General features: G+C 45.7%; 1 protein-coding gene across 1 annotated transcript; it reads left to right on the top strand.

Moving 5' to 3' along the window:
- Positions 1 to 9091: 9091 nt before the first annotated feature.
- On the top strand, positions 9092 to 13622 carry IMP4 (Ribosomal RNA processing Brix domain protein). Its single transcript, XM_048687935.2, has 8 exons — positions 9092 to 9424; positions 9511 to 9620; positions 9712 to 9762; positions 9956 to 10099; positions 10196 to 10285; positions 12732 to 12838; positions 13059 to 13143; positions 13238 to 13622. Exons 1-8 carry the CDS (start codon positions 9229 to 9231, stop codon positions 13334 to 13336), a joined length of 882 nt encoding a protein of 293 aa, XP_048543892.1. The 5' UTR covers positions 9092 to 9228; the 3' UTR covers positions 13337 to 13622.
- The last annotated feature ends 1029 nt before the right edge of the window (positions 13623 to 14651 follow it).

Below are 14651 nucleotides of genomic sequence, written 5' to 3'. Positions count from 1 at the left end.
AGAAGGCCGAACTTGAGGTTGATCTTGCTAAACTCAAAGAGGAGGCTCACAAGGTCTTGAAGGGTGCTCATGCTAGCCTCAAAGAGTCTCATGATCAACTTCAAGTAAAGCTAACCAAGGAAAAAGCCACTTTTCCTTGTATGATGTTAATTGATAATGCAAATGCTACTAACCCGTGTTGTGAGCATGTGCATCTCGTTGAGGAGAACGCTAAGCTAAAGGGGCGACTTGAGAGAGGTCTAGCGACTTGCATACAAGGCAAGAAGAACCTCAACGATCTTTTGATCAACCAAAAGGGAGTTGTAGCCAAGGAAGGGGTTGGGTACGTGACCGACTCCAAGAACAAGAAGAAGAATGACAAGACCAAACGACCTCCTCCTCTCATGCAAACCTTTGTGAAGGAGGGAGAAAGTGCCTCCGAGGAGAAGAAGAAGAAGAACAACGCGAAGGGTGGCGTTGTCAAAAGGGACAATGTCACTCCTCGCATCAAAGCCGGCGACTTTAATCCTTCTTATGTGTTATGCCGTGCTAGTGATGGGCATGTCTATGCCAAATTCGTTGGTTCTCTTCATGAATATATTGAATGGTCTATTTGGGTTCCAAAGACCCTTGTTACTAACATCAAAGGACCCATTACAAAATGGGTACCTAAAACCAAGCATTAATCTCTTGTAGGTGTTTGCTTCCGGTGGGGGATCATGGTTGCTCGATAGCGGAGCTACGAATCATATGACCAGAAGCAAGGACTTGGTGGTGGACGTGCACAAGATTCCATCTATGCCCACCAATGTCGAGTGGGGTGACGCCTCATCCTCCAAGGTATTGGGACTTGGCAAGGTGGTCATCTCTCATGATCTCATGATCGAGAAGGTCATGCTTTTTGAGTCCCTTGCATACAATTTACTTTCCGTCCGTCAACTTGCAATCATGGGCTTTGCCACTTTCTTTGATATCGATACCGTGGCCCTCTTATGGAGCAAGACTCTTAAAGTAGCCTTTGTTGGGCATGTCGAGAACGGTCTATATGTGATTAACTTTTTGGAGCGACCTACTAAGACCGCGACATGCCTAATGGCTAAAGTTGATGTGGGATTGCTTTGGCATCGCCGTTTAGCCCATGTCAATATGAGATCTTTGCAAAGTCTCCTCAAGGGGGGCCATTCCGTGGACTAAAGAATGTTAGTTTTGCTAAAGATCGTGCTTGCAGTGCTTGTATCGAAGGAAAGCTACATGAGAAGGCTCACCCTCCCACGACTATCATTTACTCAAAGAGGCCTTTGGAGCTCCTTCACATGGATCTCTTTGGGCCTCCATCCTTCGGTAGTCTTGGGGGTAGGAAGTATTGCTTGGTGATTGTGGATGACTACTCAAGATACACTTGGGTGTATTTCTTCAAGAGGAAGAGCGAGACCCAACAAACTGTCATTGACTTTGCAAATGAAGCACAACGTCAACACAATGCAAAGATCTTGACAATAAGAAGTGACAACGGCACCGAGTTCAAGAACTACACCTTGGATGAGTTTCTTAGTGATGAGGGGATCAAGCATCAATACTCCGCACCTTACACCCCTCAACAAAACGGTGTTGTGGAGAGGAAGAACCGGACGTTGATGGATGCGGCAAGGACCATGATGGCGGAGTTCAAGTCTCCGTACAACTTTTGGGCCGAAGCCATCAACACCGCGTGTCATGCATCCAATCGGCTCTACCTCCGCAAGGGCTTGAACAAGACTCCATATGAGATACTCACCGGTAACAAGCCCAACCTCGAGTACTTCCGGGTGTTCGGGTGTAAGTGTTTCATTCTCAAGAAAGGTGTTCGGTTGTCTAAATTTGAGGCTAGAGCTTATGAGGGCATATTTGTTGGTTATGCTACAAACTCTCATGCTTACCGTGTCCTCAATAAATCCACAGGACTTATTGAGGAGACGTGTAACGTGGAGTTTGATGAGAATAACGGCTCCCAAGTGGAGCAAAGTGGCACTTGTGATGTAGGTGATGAAATTCCTCCCCAAGCCATAAGAAGAATGGGTGTTGGCTTTATCCTACCCATTGAGGAACCCCTTGTGGCCGAAGGAGAAGGACAAAGCTCCACTCAAGCGGAGCCATCACCAACCCAAGGCCCACACGCTTTCGAAGAACAACATGATGGCCCTCATCCTCAAGAACATGACCAAGGGCAAGATCACGCTCAAGACGGTGTTGACACATCAAGCAATGCCCAAGGTCAAGTTCTCTCCTCCGAGCAAGTTCAAGAACAAGAACAAGCTCAAGACGACGCTCAAGATGATCAAGTGACCACTCCTCGTCTCACCCCCGAGGAGGAATTAGAGCATCGTGCCGCCAAGGTTGCTTCCAAGCTCTCCACCAAGGATCATCTCATGATGAATGTGCTTGGAAGCTTACGAAAGGGGGTAAGAACTCGTAGACAATTAGCAAACTATTGTGAGCATCACGCGTTTGTCTCTTGTGTGGAACCCCACAAGGTCTATGAGGTGCTAGAAGATCCGGATTGGCTCAATGCCATGCATGAAGAACTCAACAACTTCGAGCGCAACAAAGTGTGGAGATTGGTGCCAAGACCGACGGGGAACCACAGTGTCATTGGAACCAAGTGGATATTTAAGAACAAGCAAGATGCCCATGGGATTATCATTCGCAACAAGGCTCGTTTGGTAGCACAAGGCTACTCCCAAGTCGAGGGTATCGACTACGGTGAAACCTTTGCTCCCGTTGCTCATCTTGAATCTATTCGCATGTTGATTGCCTATGCTTCTCATCATAACTTTAAGTTACAACAAATGTATGTGAAGAGTGCTTTTCTTAATGGTCCCATTAATGAATTGGTTTATGTCAAGCAACCCCCGGGGTTCGAGGATCCCTACTTTCCCGATCATGTGTATCAACTCGATAAGGCACTCTATGGCCTTAAACAAGCCCCACGTGCGTGGTATGACCACCTTACCGAGTTGTTACAAGACCGTGGTTTTGAAGTTGGGCTAATAGACCCCATTCTTTTTACTAAGAAGGTCAAAGGGGAGTTGTTTGTGTGCCAATTATATGTTGATGATATTATCTTTGGTTCCCCTAACAAAGCTTTCAATGAGGAATTTGCCGCTCTCATGACCTCAAAGTTCGAGATGTCTTCCATGGGAGAGTTGAAGTTCTTTCTAGGGTTTGAAGTGAAACAAAGAAGAGAAGGAACCTTCATCAATCAAGCCAAATATACTCAAGACATGCTCAAAAGATTCAAGCTAAGTGATGTCAAGCCGGCTTCCACTCCCATGCCCACCAAGTGCCAACTTGACATAGATCCCAATGGTAAAGCGGTGGATCAAAAGGTATGTCACTCCATGATAGGTTCCTTGCTTTACCTTTGTGCATCTAGACCGGATATCATGTTGAGTGTGGGAATTTGTGCATGTTTTCAAGCCGCACCTAAGGAAAGTCACTATGTGGCGGTCAAACGAATCTTTCGATATTTGGCTCATACCCCAAACTTTGGCCTATGGTACCCAAGAGGAGCAAACTTCAAGCTTGTAGGTTATTCGGATTCCGATTGGGCGGGAGACAAAGTGGATAGGAAGTCCACTTCCGGAGGGTGCCAATTTCTTGGTTGCTCTTTGGTAAGTTGGTCTTCCAAAAAGCAAAGTTGTGTGTCTCTCTCGTCCACCGAAGCGGAGTATGTGGCGGCCGGTAGTTGTTGTGCACAACTCTTATGGATGAGGCAAACTTTAAAGGATTACGGTGTCATTTGTGACAAAGTGCCTCTTTGGTGTGACAATGAAAGTGCCATCAAGATCTCTCTCAACCCGGTGCAACACTTCAAGACGAAGCATATTGAGATCCGGTATCACTTCATCCGGGATCACATTAGGCGAGGAGAGATCGACCTCAACTATGTCAACACTCATGATAACCTTGCAGATATCTTCACGAAGCCCTTGGATGAAGCAAGATTTCGCGAGTTAAGGCATGAGCTAAATATCATTGATTCGAGCAATGTTGCTTGAACCCTTGCACACCCCACCATACTCAATGTGTTGTCCTGTTTAGATGTAGGCATGGACATAGGGGGAGTGATGTTCTCTCAATGAACTCTCCCTCCCCCCATTATGCATAAATCGATCAAGTCTTTCACATTAGCCATGTTTGATGGTACTTGTGCTTCAAAGACGAGTTTTGGTCATGGACCCAAGGATAATTCTTCACGGTGCCATACCAATTGACTCAAATATAGATGGCTACGGCCACCGCCTCTCTTTGGAGAGGTGGTGTCTCGTGGTTGTTTCGTTTGTCGTGTGCCTTTCTGGCTTTGTGTGTTGCGTGGTCTTGTGGTGTCGTGTTGGCTCGGAGTGTTTGTGTAAAGACCCAGTTTTTCATGTGCTCGAAACGTGCATCTTCTTGAGCCCACGGTACTACCGCGGCTGGCCGCGGTACTACCGCTCTGGGAGGCACGATACTACCGCGCCACAACACGGTACTACCGCTCAGGTGCGGTACTTCGGAAGTACCGCGCCAGGCGGTACTACCGCGTCGGGGCATGGTACTACCGCGTCGTCGAGGGAGCGTGGGGGTTATGACTCGGGCAGGGGAGTTTCAACTCCCCATACCCATTCATTTGTCTCTCTCCCCACGTCTCTCTCTCTCTCTCTCTCTCGCTCAAGAACGGCGCCGGAGGCCCTCGCCGGATCTCCGTCTCCGGCCACTCTCCTCGGATTCTGACCGGTGGGATCGTTCCCCACCACTTCCTTTTGCCATGGACCAAGGTTTTTCCCCAAATCCCTCTTTTTCTTGGTTGTTCTCTTGCTTCTAGGTTTTTGGGGAGAAACTTGTTGTTCTTGAGATTTTAGGCCAAATCTATGCAAGAGTAGGATGTAGGAGAGTTGTGATGCGTAGGAATCATACTTGACATGCTGTCTTGTGGTAGCTTTGTCCAACCGTAGTACCGCCGCGGTTTCGCGGGCTTTTCTCAGATTTGAACTCGTTCAAATCTGACGCGGTGCAGTACTACCGTGTCTGATCTGCGGTACTACCGCTCTTGCGGTACTACCGCCCGACAGATATGGTACTACCGTGCTAGCTTGTGCGGTACTACCGCTCAGCAAACGCAGTACTACCGCGCTAGCTGAGGCGCTAAGGTCGTACTACCGCTCCTAGACCCGGTACTACCGTGACCTTGCACGGTACTACCGCGTCTGAGAGCAGTACTACTATCTTAGCTTCACATCACTTGGCAGTACTACCGTAGGGATCAAATCTCTCTCTAGGCATTTATCATGTGTGCTTTCTGCTTGTTTCTCTTGCTTGGTTGTGGTCTTTGCATTAATCCCTCTTGGTTGTTGTGGGTGTTTTGCGTTTTTGTGTCTCAGGTGGTGGCTCTCGCCGTTCCAATCCCAGTCGTGACACTGGCTCCAAGCGTCTGCACAACCCCCAAGATGAAGCCCCAGAGGGCTCCAATGCCCCCAAGCGCAATGTCAAGACCACTGCCAGCAAGCAAAAGGAACCTGCTAAGGGCATGGACGAGATTTCTGTCTCTGAGTATGTCGAACGCCGGAGGATCAATCCCTATGTGACTCCTCGGGCTGTGCTCAGAGGCACCGAGATGTTCTGAAACAAGCAACAGGTTCTCATCTATCTGGATGTGATCAAGAGCAAGCAGAATACCTTCATGGATGTCAAGTGGATAGACATGCATCACATGCGGAAGGACAAGTTTTGTGACTATTTTGGAGAGGCTCTGGACTTGGTGGAGCAGTTTGCTATTGAGCCGGTGATCTCCTTTCACCTTGACTATGACCCTGAGCTCATCTGTCAGTTCTTTGCCTCAGTGTACTTTCATCCCGGGGAGGAGCGGAGGATGACCTGGATGACCAACGGCCGTCAGCTGTCTGCTACATGGAAAGAGTTCATGGATCTGCTGCACATTCCTGATGACGGGCTTCACACCCCCGTTGGCGTTCGCCCCCATGCCAACTCTGAGTCTGCCAACAAGAACCTGCTTCAGCCTTTCCTTGTTGAGAAGGTGCTCCCCAATGGAAAGTCAACTTGGATGTTAAACTCCTTTCTGGATATCATGCATCGCATCTTCCGCAACACTCTGTTCCCACGCATTGGCGACAAGGACAAGGTCCATGCATATCTAGTGGATATGTTGCTCCTGTGTGCAGAGGCACGTTCTTCTCAGACTCAGCCACTTGATATCTCACACATCATGTGGTGTGAGCTTCGGTTTGCGGTGTTCACTCGCAAGACTGGATTCGCCATGAGTCCATCAGCCTCCGCGTCAAGCCCAACTGGGCCAACACCACTACCCGTGCTGAGACCTCTTCTGCTAGGAGGGCTGCTGGTGAGGAGGAGGCTGCTGCTGAGAATGTTGCCGAGGACCGTGCTGCTAGGTCCACCACTCCTTCCTCTGAGCCATCATGGGCCAAGAAGCTAAAGGACAAGATGAAGACTCTCTTCTGCATGCAGGCAAAGGGACAGTACAAGGCTCACATGGCAGACAAAGAGAGTCGCCGCCGTGACAAGAAGGTTATGAGGCTCTTTGGAGAGGATGTGTCTGGCGGGTCTGAGGACGTCATCACACCTGAGGCTGCCTGGATGTCAAAGTAAGGATACAAGTGGACCAGTTCAGAGGATGACTTCGAGGAGACTATCCCCGCCGTTGAGTCTGACGAGGAGCACGAGGAGCAGTGGGACGACTTCTCTGCCTGAGCCACCCCGTGTGTGTAGATGTCCTCTCTGCCTTTTTGGCGTCTCGATGCCAAAGGGGGAAAGAGTGTAGGGATTTGCGTTGTGTCGTGCTTGGTGCGTTTATTTGCTTTGTCTTTTGTACCTCGTTTGTGCTTGTTTGCTCTTATTTGGGTTGTGCTTTCGAGACCTTTCCTCATATGGTGTAAGACATATGCACTTTATCTATCGTAGTTAACTTATGTTTGTGCTATCTTGTCTAGTGATAGATATGCCTTGTGTCTATAATATAGGGGGAGCTTTGATCCTAGTATTCGTGTGCCGTGCAGTCCAAAGCACTCATCTAGGTGGCACACATCTAGGGGGAGCCCGTCTATATTCTAGAGAGGAGGGGTTTGCATTTACTTAATATTATTTTCCTTGTGCAAATCCCGTATTGTCATCAATCCACCAAAAGGGGGAGATTGTAAGGGCATATTTATCCCTAAGTGTTTTGGTGATTGATGACAACGCATTTGTGGACTAATCGTGTGCCTTGAGTATTCTAGACACTTCATTGCTAGGCATAAGACGGTTGGGTGTCCCTCGAAGACTGATGAAGACGGCGTCTTTTCTACATTTCTTTTTGGTGGATTTGAGTCGTAGGAAAGGCATACTATTAAGAGGGGGTCCGCGTTGGAAAGGTTTGGGTGGAATCATCACGTACACGTCTCCTTCTTGTCCCCTCCTTTTTCCTTGGAGCTTCCTCCGTTTTCTTGCCTCCCTTGTCTGGCTGCTGTGGTTGGTCGCGGTAGTACAGCTCCCAGGAAAACGGTAGTACCATAGGCATCCGCGGTAGTACCGCAGGTGCCCACGGTAGTACCGCTCCCCTGGAGCCGCACTACCGCTGCCCACCAGGCTAGTGCCGTCCCTTTGCGGTAGTAGGGGCGGATGTAATTTTTTACATCCACACCTACCGCGGTAGTACCGTTTTCGCCGAGCGGTAGTACCGCGCTATGCAGCCAGGCAGTAGTACCGCCCCTTGGCGGTACTACTGTGTCGGGGTTTTGTTACTTCCGTTTCTTTGAGGAAGTAGGCACGGAAGTTCCCTTCCGCCTGGCTGGGGGTTTTTGCCTTGCGGTAGTACCGCATGGGAGGCGCGGTAGTACCGCGCGTGCGAAAGTACCGCCCCCAGCTCCTGCGCGTCTGTTTATCTTTACTGTCGCTGGGATTGCGGCAGTACCGTGGGTCGGTATGGTAGTACCGCACAGCCGTGCGGTAGTACCGCTTGGTTGCAAGCAGTAGTACCGCGCGGCCTTGCGGTAGTACCGCTGGCCGCGGGCTGGTTGGTGGGTAACGGTTGGATCCTTGTCCCACACTATATAAGGGGTCCCCTTCTTCCTCGTTGACTTATCTCTTCCACCCCTAAGCTCCACTATTGCTCTAAGCTCCATTTTCGCCCGATCTCACTCCCTAGCCGACCAAACTTGTTGATTTGCTCGGGAGTGGTTGAGAAGGCCTCGATCTACACTTCCACCAAGAGATATTTGATTCCCCTCACTAATCCCTTGCGGATCTTGTTACTCTTGGGTGTTTGTGCATCCTAGACGGTTGAGGTCACCGCGAAGCCATAGTCCATTGTGGTGAAGCTTCGTGGTGTCGTTGGGAGCCTCCAATTGAGTTGTGGAGATTGCCCCAACCTATTTTGTAAAGGTTCGGTCGCCGCCTCCAAGGGAACCAATAGTGGAATCACGGCATCTCGCATTGTGTGAGGGCGTGAGGAGAATACGGTGGCCCTAGTGGCTTCTTGGAGAGTATTGTGCCTCCACACCGCTCCAACGGAGACGTACTTCCTCTCAAAGGAAAGGAATTTCGGCAACACATCCTCGTCTCCACCGTCTCCACTCTTGGTTATCTGGTGCCTTTACTTGTGCAAACTTATTTGTTTCATATATCTTGTTTGCTTGTGTTCCTATTCTTGTTGCATCATATAGGTTGCTTACCTAGTTGCATATCTAGACAACCTACTTTGATGCAAAGTTTAAATTATTAAAGAAAAGCTAAAAATTGTTAGTTGCCTATTCACCCTCTAGTCAACCATATCGATTCTTTCAGAAGTGATGCCAGATCAACCCTTAATCAGCCCGAATCTGCCCGCCTGGCTGCAACCGGAGGAGGGAAGGTGAAGTGCTCGACGGCGGCGCGATCGCCTTCGGGAGAAGCAAAACCCTAACGAGAGGGAAACAGATTTATGCGCACCTTCTTGTAGATAGATCATCTGTGGTCTTCCTCCTTTCCACCCTAAAAAAACGTACTGCCTATAATCATCATCATCGGTCTGGAGAAGCCCATAGAAGCCCATAAGCCTGTCTGGGGAGGCCATAGAAGCCCATAAGCGTTGCTATTTAAAACAAGCCCTTCTCCTTCCACAACTCCGTGTCCAAGCTCGCGTTGCGCCGCCAAAGCTTTGAAGTCGCTACTAGGGTTTATCGCTTCCACTCATCAAGCGCCTAGCTAGGGTTTTGCTTGGTCCCGTCGGGAGAGGGAGGCGAGATGCTGCGTCGGAACACGCGGCTCCGTCGGGAGTACCTCTACCGGAAGAGCCTCGAGGGGAAGGAGCGTCAGCACTACGAGAAGAAGCGCCGCGTCCGGGAGGCGCTCGAGGAGGGCAAGCCTATCCCCACCGAGCTTCGCAACGAGGAGCTCGCCCTCCGCCGCGAGATCGACCTCGACGACCAAGACCGGGCAGGTTTCGTCGGATCCATCGCCCCCACCTTCCCATTTCTTTACTTTTTTTGTTGCGTTTCTCATGGTTTGTTGGTTGGTCGGTGGCAGTGCCGAGGAGTATCATAGATGACGAGTACGCCGGCGCCACGCTGCGCGAGCCCAAGATTCTCTTGACCACATCTCGTAACCCGAGTGCGCCCCTGACTCAGTTTGTTAAGGTTTGCTTGTGCTGTGAATTGGAAGGTGTTTTGACAGGTTAAAATGATGCATCCTGTGCTTACTGACTGGTCAATCTTGTTCTTTTGCCAGGAGCTGAAAGTTGTATTTCCGAACTCACAGAGGATGAACCGTGGTGGTCAGGTATGATACGGAAGCATTCCATCTCGTGTATCCTTTGTGTACCAACTTCAGATTAGGTTTCATTCACATAAGATTTGATTGATTAAAAAGTGAACATGCTAGATAGTGTTTGTTTGGACTGTAATTTTTCTCTCATATCATTTGTGAGTTTTGGCTAATGTTTCTTATCGATCCATTTTTTTCTTCCCGGTAGGTGATATCAGAAATTGTTGAGTCCTGCCGATCACACGAGATAACTGATCTTATTTTGGTGCATGAGCATCGTGGTCAGCCTGATGGTTTGATTGTGTGTCATCTACCATTAGGTCCAACTGCATACTTTGGGTTACTCAATGTGGTAAGTGCCAATATCTGTTTTATTCATGACGAGCTGGGGCAGTGTACAACATGGGACACCATTCTTGGTGTTAACTCGTGGTTCCATCTTTGGCAGGTAACACGGCATGATATCAAAGATAGGAAGGCCATGGGCAAAATGTCAGAAGCTTACCCTCATTTGATACTGGACAATTTCACAACCAAGGTATTACATACTTGAATCCTGAGTCACTTTATTCTAATATGTCTCACCTGTTAAATGTTCCATGTTCATTTCATGCATGCAGATAGCAATTAACAATGTCACTCATGCTTTATCTATGTTTTTCATTGTAATTGTTCCACCTTGTGTGGCTTGTAAAGTAGTTTTGTGGTAGCATTTAGGTATCTGTGTTAAAGAATTAGGATGAACATCCCGCAGTATTCCGTAATGCTTTTATTTTTTGGTTTCTTGGTTTCTCTAGACCTATCATTTATCAGTAGTCCATTCACACATGCATATATACTCACACTGGAACTTGAGCCTGCTGTGATGATTCTGGCTTATCTAATTAAGCAAGGACTCTCTCTCTCTCTCTGTGTGTGTGTGTGTGTGTGTGTGTGTTTGCTCATGCATAGATACATACATACGTTCAAGAACAAAATTTGTGATAATGCTTATATTATCACATACATATGCTATTTATTATGATGAAATTGATGATGATTTCATGATTGTTCATCTGATTCTGAGCACCTCCAGTTCCAGTGGCTCTTATGCTGCCTAGAATATATGTTGTCTTGGCTGCTGTATGCTCATGTGCTTTGTTGCTACTGTTGTTTTGTTGTGTGCACAAAAGTTCACACTAAAAATAGCTTTGCTTATTATCTTTGTTGGCTGCAATGATGGTTTTCTTGTTAGCCTGAGACACACTATGAGGATAATATGTCCATTCAGAACTATGTAAATGGAGCAGCTTTGGTATCATTTTTAAGAATTTTCCATGCTTCAGTTAGTAGTTTGTTTGCTCATTTTCCTCAGACAATGTTTGTTGTCCGGCTTGATGGCTGCAATGATGGACTTCTCGTTAACCTGAGACCTACTATGAGGATAACATATCCATTCAAAACTATTTACTGAGCAGCTTTGGTACCTGTTTGCTTATTTTACCTCGAACAAATTTTGTGCTTCCTACACTGGTTAGTTGCCTGGCTGCAATGATGGTCTTCTTGTTAACCTGAGACCAACCATGACGATAATTTCTATCCATTCAAAATTATACATCTCAGCAGCCTTGGTTATCTTGATAGGATGTAATGGGATGAGGGTTATAATCTTTTTTTCTGTTCTGTTTCTGTTTCAGATCGAAATTTGTATGAAATTTGGAGGCTGCTATGATGTTTTTCTTGTTAACCTGAGATGTACTTACTAATGAAGACAAACTCAAACCATTCAAAACTATTAAACTGAGCGCCTCCATTTACAACTCTTGCTTAGAAAAGAACTTATTTTTCCCATGTTCTTTTCCTGTCTCTGATCTAAATTTGTAATGGAATTTGGAGGCTACAGTGATGTTTTTCTCGTTAACCTGAGATGTTCTCACTAATGAAGATGAACTAAACCATTCAAAATTATTAAACTGAGTGCCTCCACTTCTACTCAGAAAAGAAGCCTTTTTTTGCTATGGTCCTTGTCTGTTTCTGATTTTTTTTTAACAAAATATAGAGGGTGTTGTGATGTGTTTCTTGTTGACGTCACCTTTTTGCTTTGTTGCTTCCCTGTTTCTGATCTAAGTTTGTTACAAAATCTGGTGGCTGTGGTGATGTTTTTCTCGTTAAACTGAGATTTGCTTACTAATGAAGACAAACTCAAACCATTCATAACTATTGAACTGAACGCCACCATTTCTACTGTTGCTTAGGGTAAATTTTTTATTTTGCTCTGGCCCTTTTCTGTTTTTGACCTCACCCTGTTTCTGATCTAAAGTTTTGGTGATGTGTTTCTCATTAACATCACCTTTTTGCTCTGTTGCCTCCCTGTTTCTGATCTAAATTTGTTACAAAATCTGGTGGCAGCGGTGATGTTTTTCTCGTTAACCTGAGATTTGCTTACTAATGAAGACAAACTCAAACCATTCAATACTATTAAACTGAGTGCCACCATTTCTACTGTTGCTTAGGGAAAAAGAATTATTTTGTTTTCTGTTTTTATCTTAGTCTGTTACTAAATTTGGAGGCTGCGGTGATGTTTTTCTCGTTAACCTGATATATGTGCTTACTAGTGAAGACAAACTCAAACCATTCAAAATTATTAAACTGAGCACCTCCACTTCTACTTTTGCATATTTGGCTTGAAGTTCATTTTTGTGAGTTTCGCTTGAGTATTTGGTTAGGCACTTGTAAATTTTCCACCTTTTCTCCTCGGGTTGTTTGGTTCTAAAAGAGATTTAGGCCACTGGCATTCTTGGATATGCATCCGGGGTTACTACTACCTCTTGAACTGCCAAAACGTCTTATATTTAGAAACAGTGGGAGTATTGCAAGTAGACAAGCTCTCGTTAAAGTTCATGGGAATTTTATAATGCACAGTTTTCTTTGCTATCTTTGTGTTTGTGCTTTATTTATGTTGGAAATGAAACTTATCTTTGTTTGATTTGATTGAATTGTTGCAGACTGGTGAAAGGACTGCCAATATAATGAAGCATCTCTTTCCTGTGCCGAAGCCGGAGTCAAAGCGTCTAATCACTTTTGCCAATAGAGATGACTATATCTCTTTCAGGTTACCATCTTACTTTGTTTATCATCCTTGTTGGTTTTTGTTGATGTCAGCAGTCGCATAGAATATATTCACACAACAAAGCTAGCTGTATTGAGTCTTTGTCTCAAAAGTCCAGAAAATATAGTCTTTCAATATGTCTGGATTTTGTTTCCATGAAAACACATCATCTGTCACTCGATGTTCTGATGTAATCTTCCTTTTGTTTCTCTGATTATGGCAGGCATCACATCTACGAAAAACATGGTGGCCCCAAATCCATTGACCTGAAGGAGGTTGGGCCCCGTTTTGAGTTGCGACTCTATCAGGTGAAGAAATGCCTCCGTATCTGGCTATTGCTGCGCTGTTCGATGCTTTTCGTATGTCTTGTGCTGACATAAGCTTGCTGTTTTGCCGGGACAGATCAAACGAGGAACTGTGGACCAAAGCGAAGCACAGAACGAGTTTGTGCTACGGCCATACATGAATACCGCGAAGAAGCAGAAATCGCTTGGGGTTTGAGTTGATTTTGACGTGCACAGCAATTTTGAGTTCTGTTTTGTACTTGTAGTATTATAGCCGGATGCTTTTGATGCATCTACAAAATCTTGAAAGGGTGTTCAAAGCATAATTGGCGTGTTGAAATGTGATGCTTTTCTGAGAGAATGAGGTCATTGGTTGGCATGGTATTTGACGACCAAGCAGTGAGAGTCTATCCTTCTATAACGATGTTTGTGGAGAAAGGGTGATATACGTTGTCAAATTGTGGAAAATTCAAATTATTAGTAACTTGGAAATTGATTTTTTATCATCCAAATAGTCCTCTTGAAACTTTAACCAAACCTGTTCCTAAGAAAACTGTAGAATACACTTTTGAAGCTTACAAAAAATATTTCACAGGATATTTTTAGAAAAACCTTACTCCTGGGGGTTCATTGAAGACAATGGAGTTTTTTGTTCTTGCAACATTAATGATTTCTATCAGCCAGGGACTAGAGCGACACTCTTAGCACTGAAACCAACATAATGGAACATATTCCATGTTGTTGGGGGAGATTATGACATGGAATATTTAATGGAAACTGGTAAACACCACGTGAAAAAGATTACATTTTCTAAATTTTAAAATTTATTTAATCTGCAAATAATTTTTGAAATCCATAAATATATTTTAAATTTGGGAATGTTTTCTAAAATTCACGTTTTTTTAATTTTGCAATATTTTTAAAATCCTTTGAACATCTTTTATTTAAACTAACCATTTATATAAGCGTTTTCGGAGATTGTGGGGTCACTTATCGCCCTTAGGTTGTGTGTTGTTTAGTTTTATTTCTGCCCGTGTGTTGCAACGGGAGAAAAACTAAATTGTGTAGGCCATAGTCTAATAGGCATGACTTTAGGACACATCTCCGCTCTCATTTCATGACCTCTATTTGAACAAAGTATCCTACACGTGTCACCGCCTATTCTCCTTTTGGCCTTCGCCGATCATGACTGAGTTGTCCATCTAGTCACATCATGTCTAGACATTGTCAATGTCAAGGGGATGAGCTTGACCACCTCACGACATATTTGTCGCTGAACCCTGGTAGGGCAAGGGGATGTTTAAACCTATCTCTCGAGCGGGAGATGATGGCCGCCCTCCGTGGGTCCCTCTTCGCACATGTTTCATACACCGTGTCTCATACTCTCACTCGCTCTGCACATGTCCCATCATGCCTGCTTCACATCACACATGCTTGCAACTAATATATTATTACACAAAAACACATTAAATGGCTATAAATAATGGAGTTGACAAAATATCGCTATCCTAGTCATGTTCATACACTAAAAT

The sequence above is a fragment of the Triticum urartu genome, chromosome 7A (assembly GCF_056163025.1).
Source record: "Triticum urartu cultivar PI428250 chromosome 7A, HENAU_Tu73, whole genome shotgun sequence".
In the NCBI taxonomy this organism is placed as follows: Eukaryota; Viridiplantae; Streptophyta; class Magnoliopsida; order Poales; family Poaceae; genus Triticum; species Triticum urartu.
Note: the sequence above shows the minus strand (reverse complement) of the source record. Positions and strands in the feature narration are given on the sequence as shown.

What these genes read in the sequence shown, in the direction of transcription:
- IMP4 (XM_048687935.2), top strand. Translation starts at nt 9,229, where the DNA reads ATGCTGCGTCGGAACACGCGGCTCCGTCGGGAGTACCTCTACCGGAAG. An exon ending in CCCTGACTCAGTTTGTTAAG is followed by an intron (nt 9,621 to 9,711) that starts GTTTGCTTGTGC and finishes TTCTTTTGCCAG; the next exon opens with GAGCTGAAAGTTGTATTTCC. An exon ending in GGATGAACCGTGGTGGTCAG is followed by an intron (nt 9,763 to 9,955) that starts GTATGATACGGA and finishes TCTTCCCGGTAG; the next exon opens with GTGATATCAGAAATTGTTGA.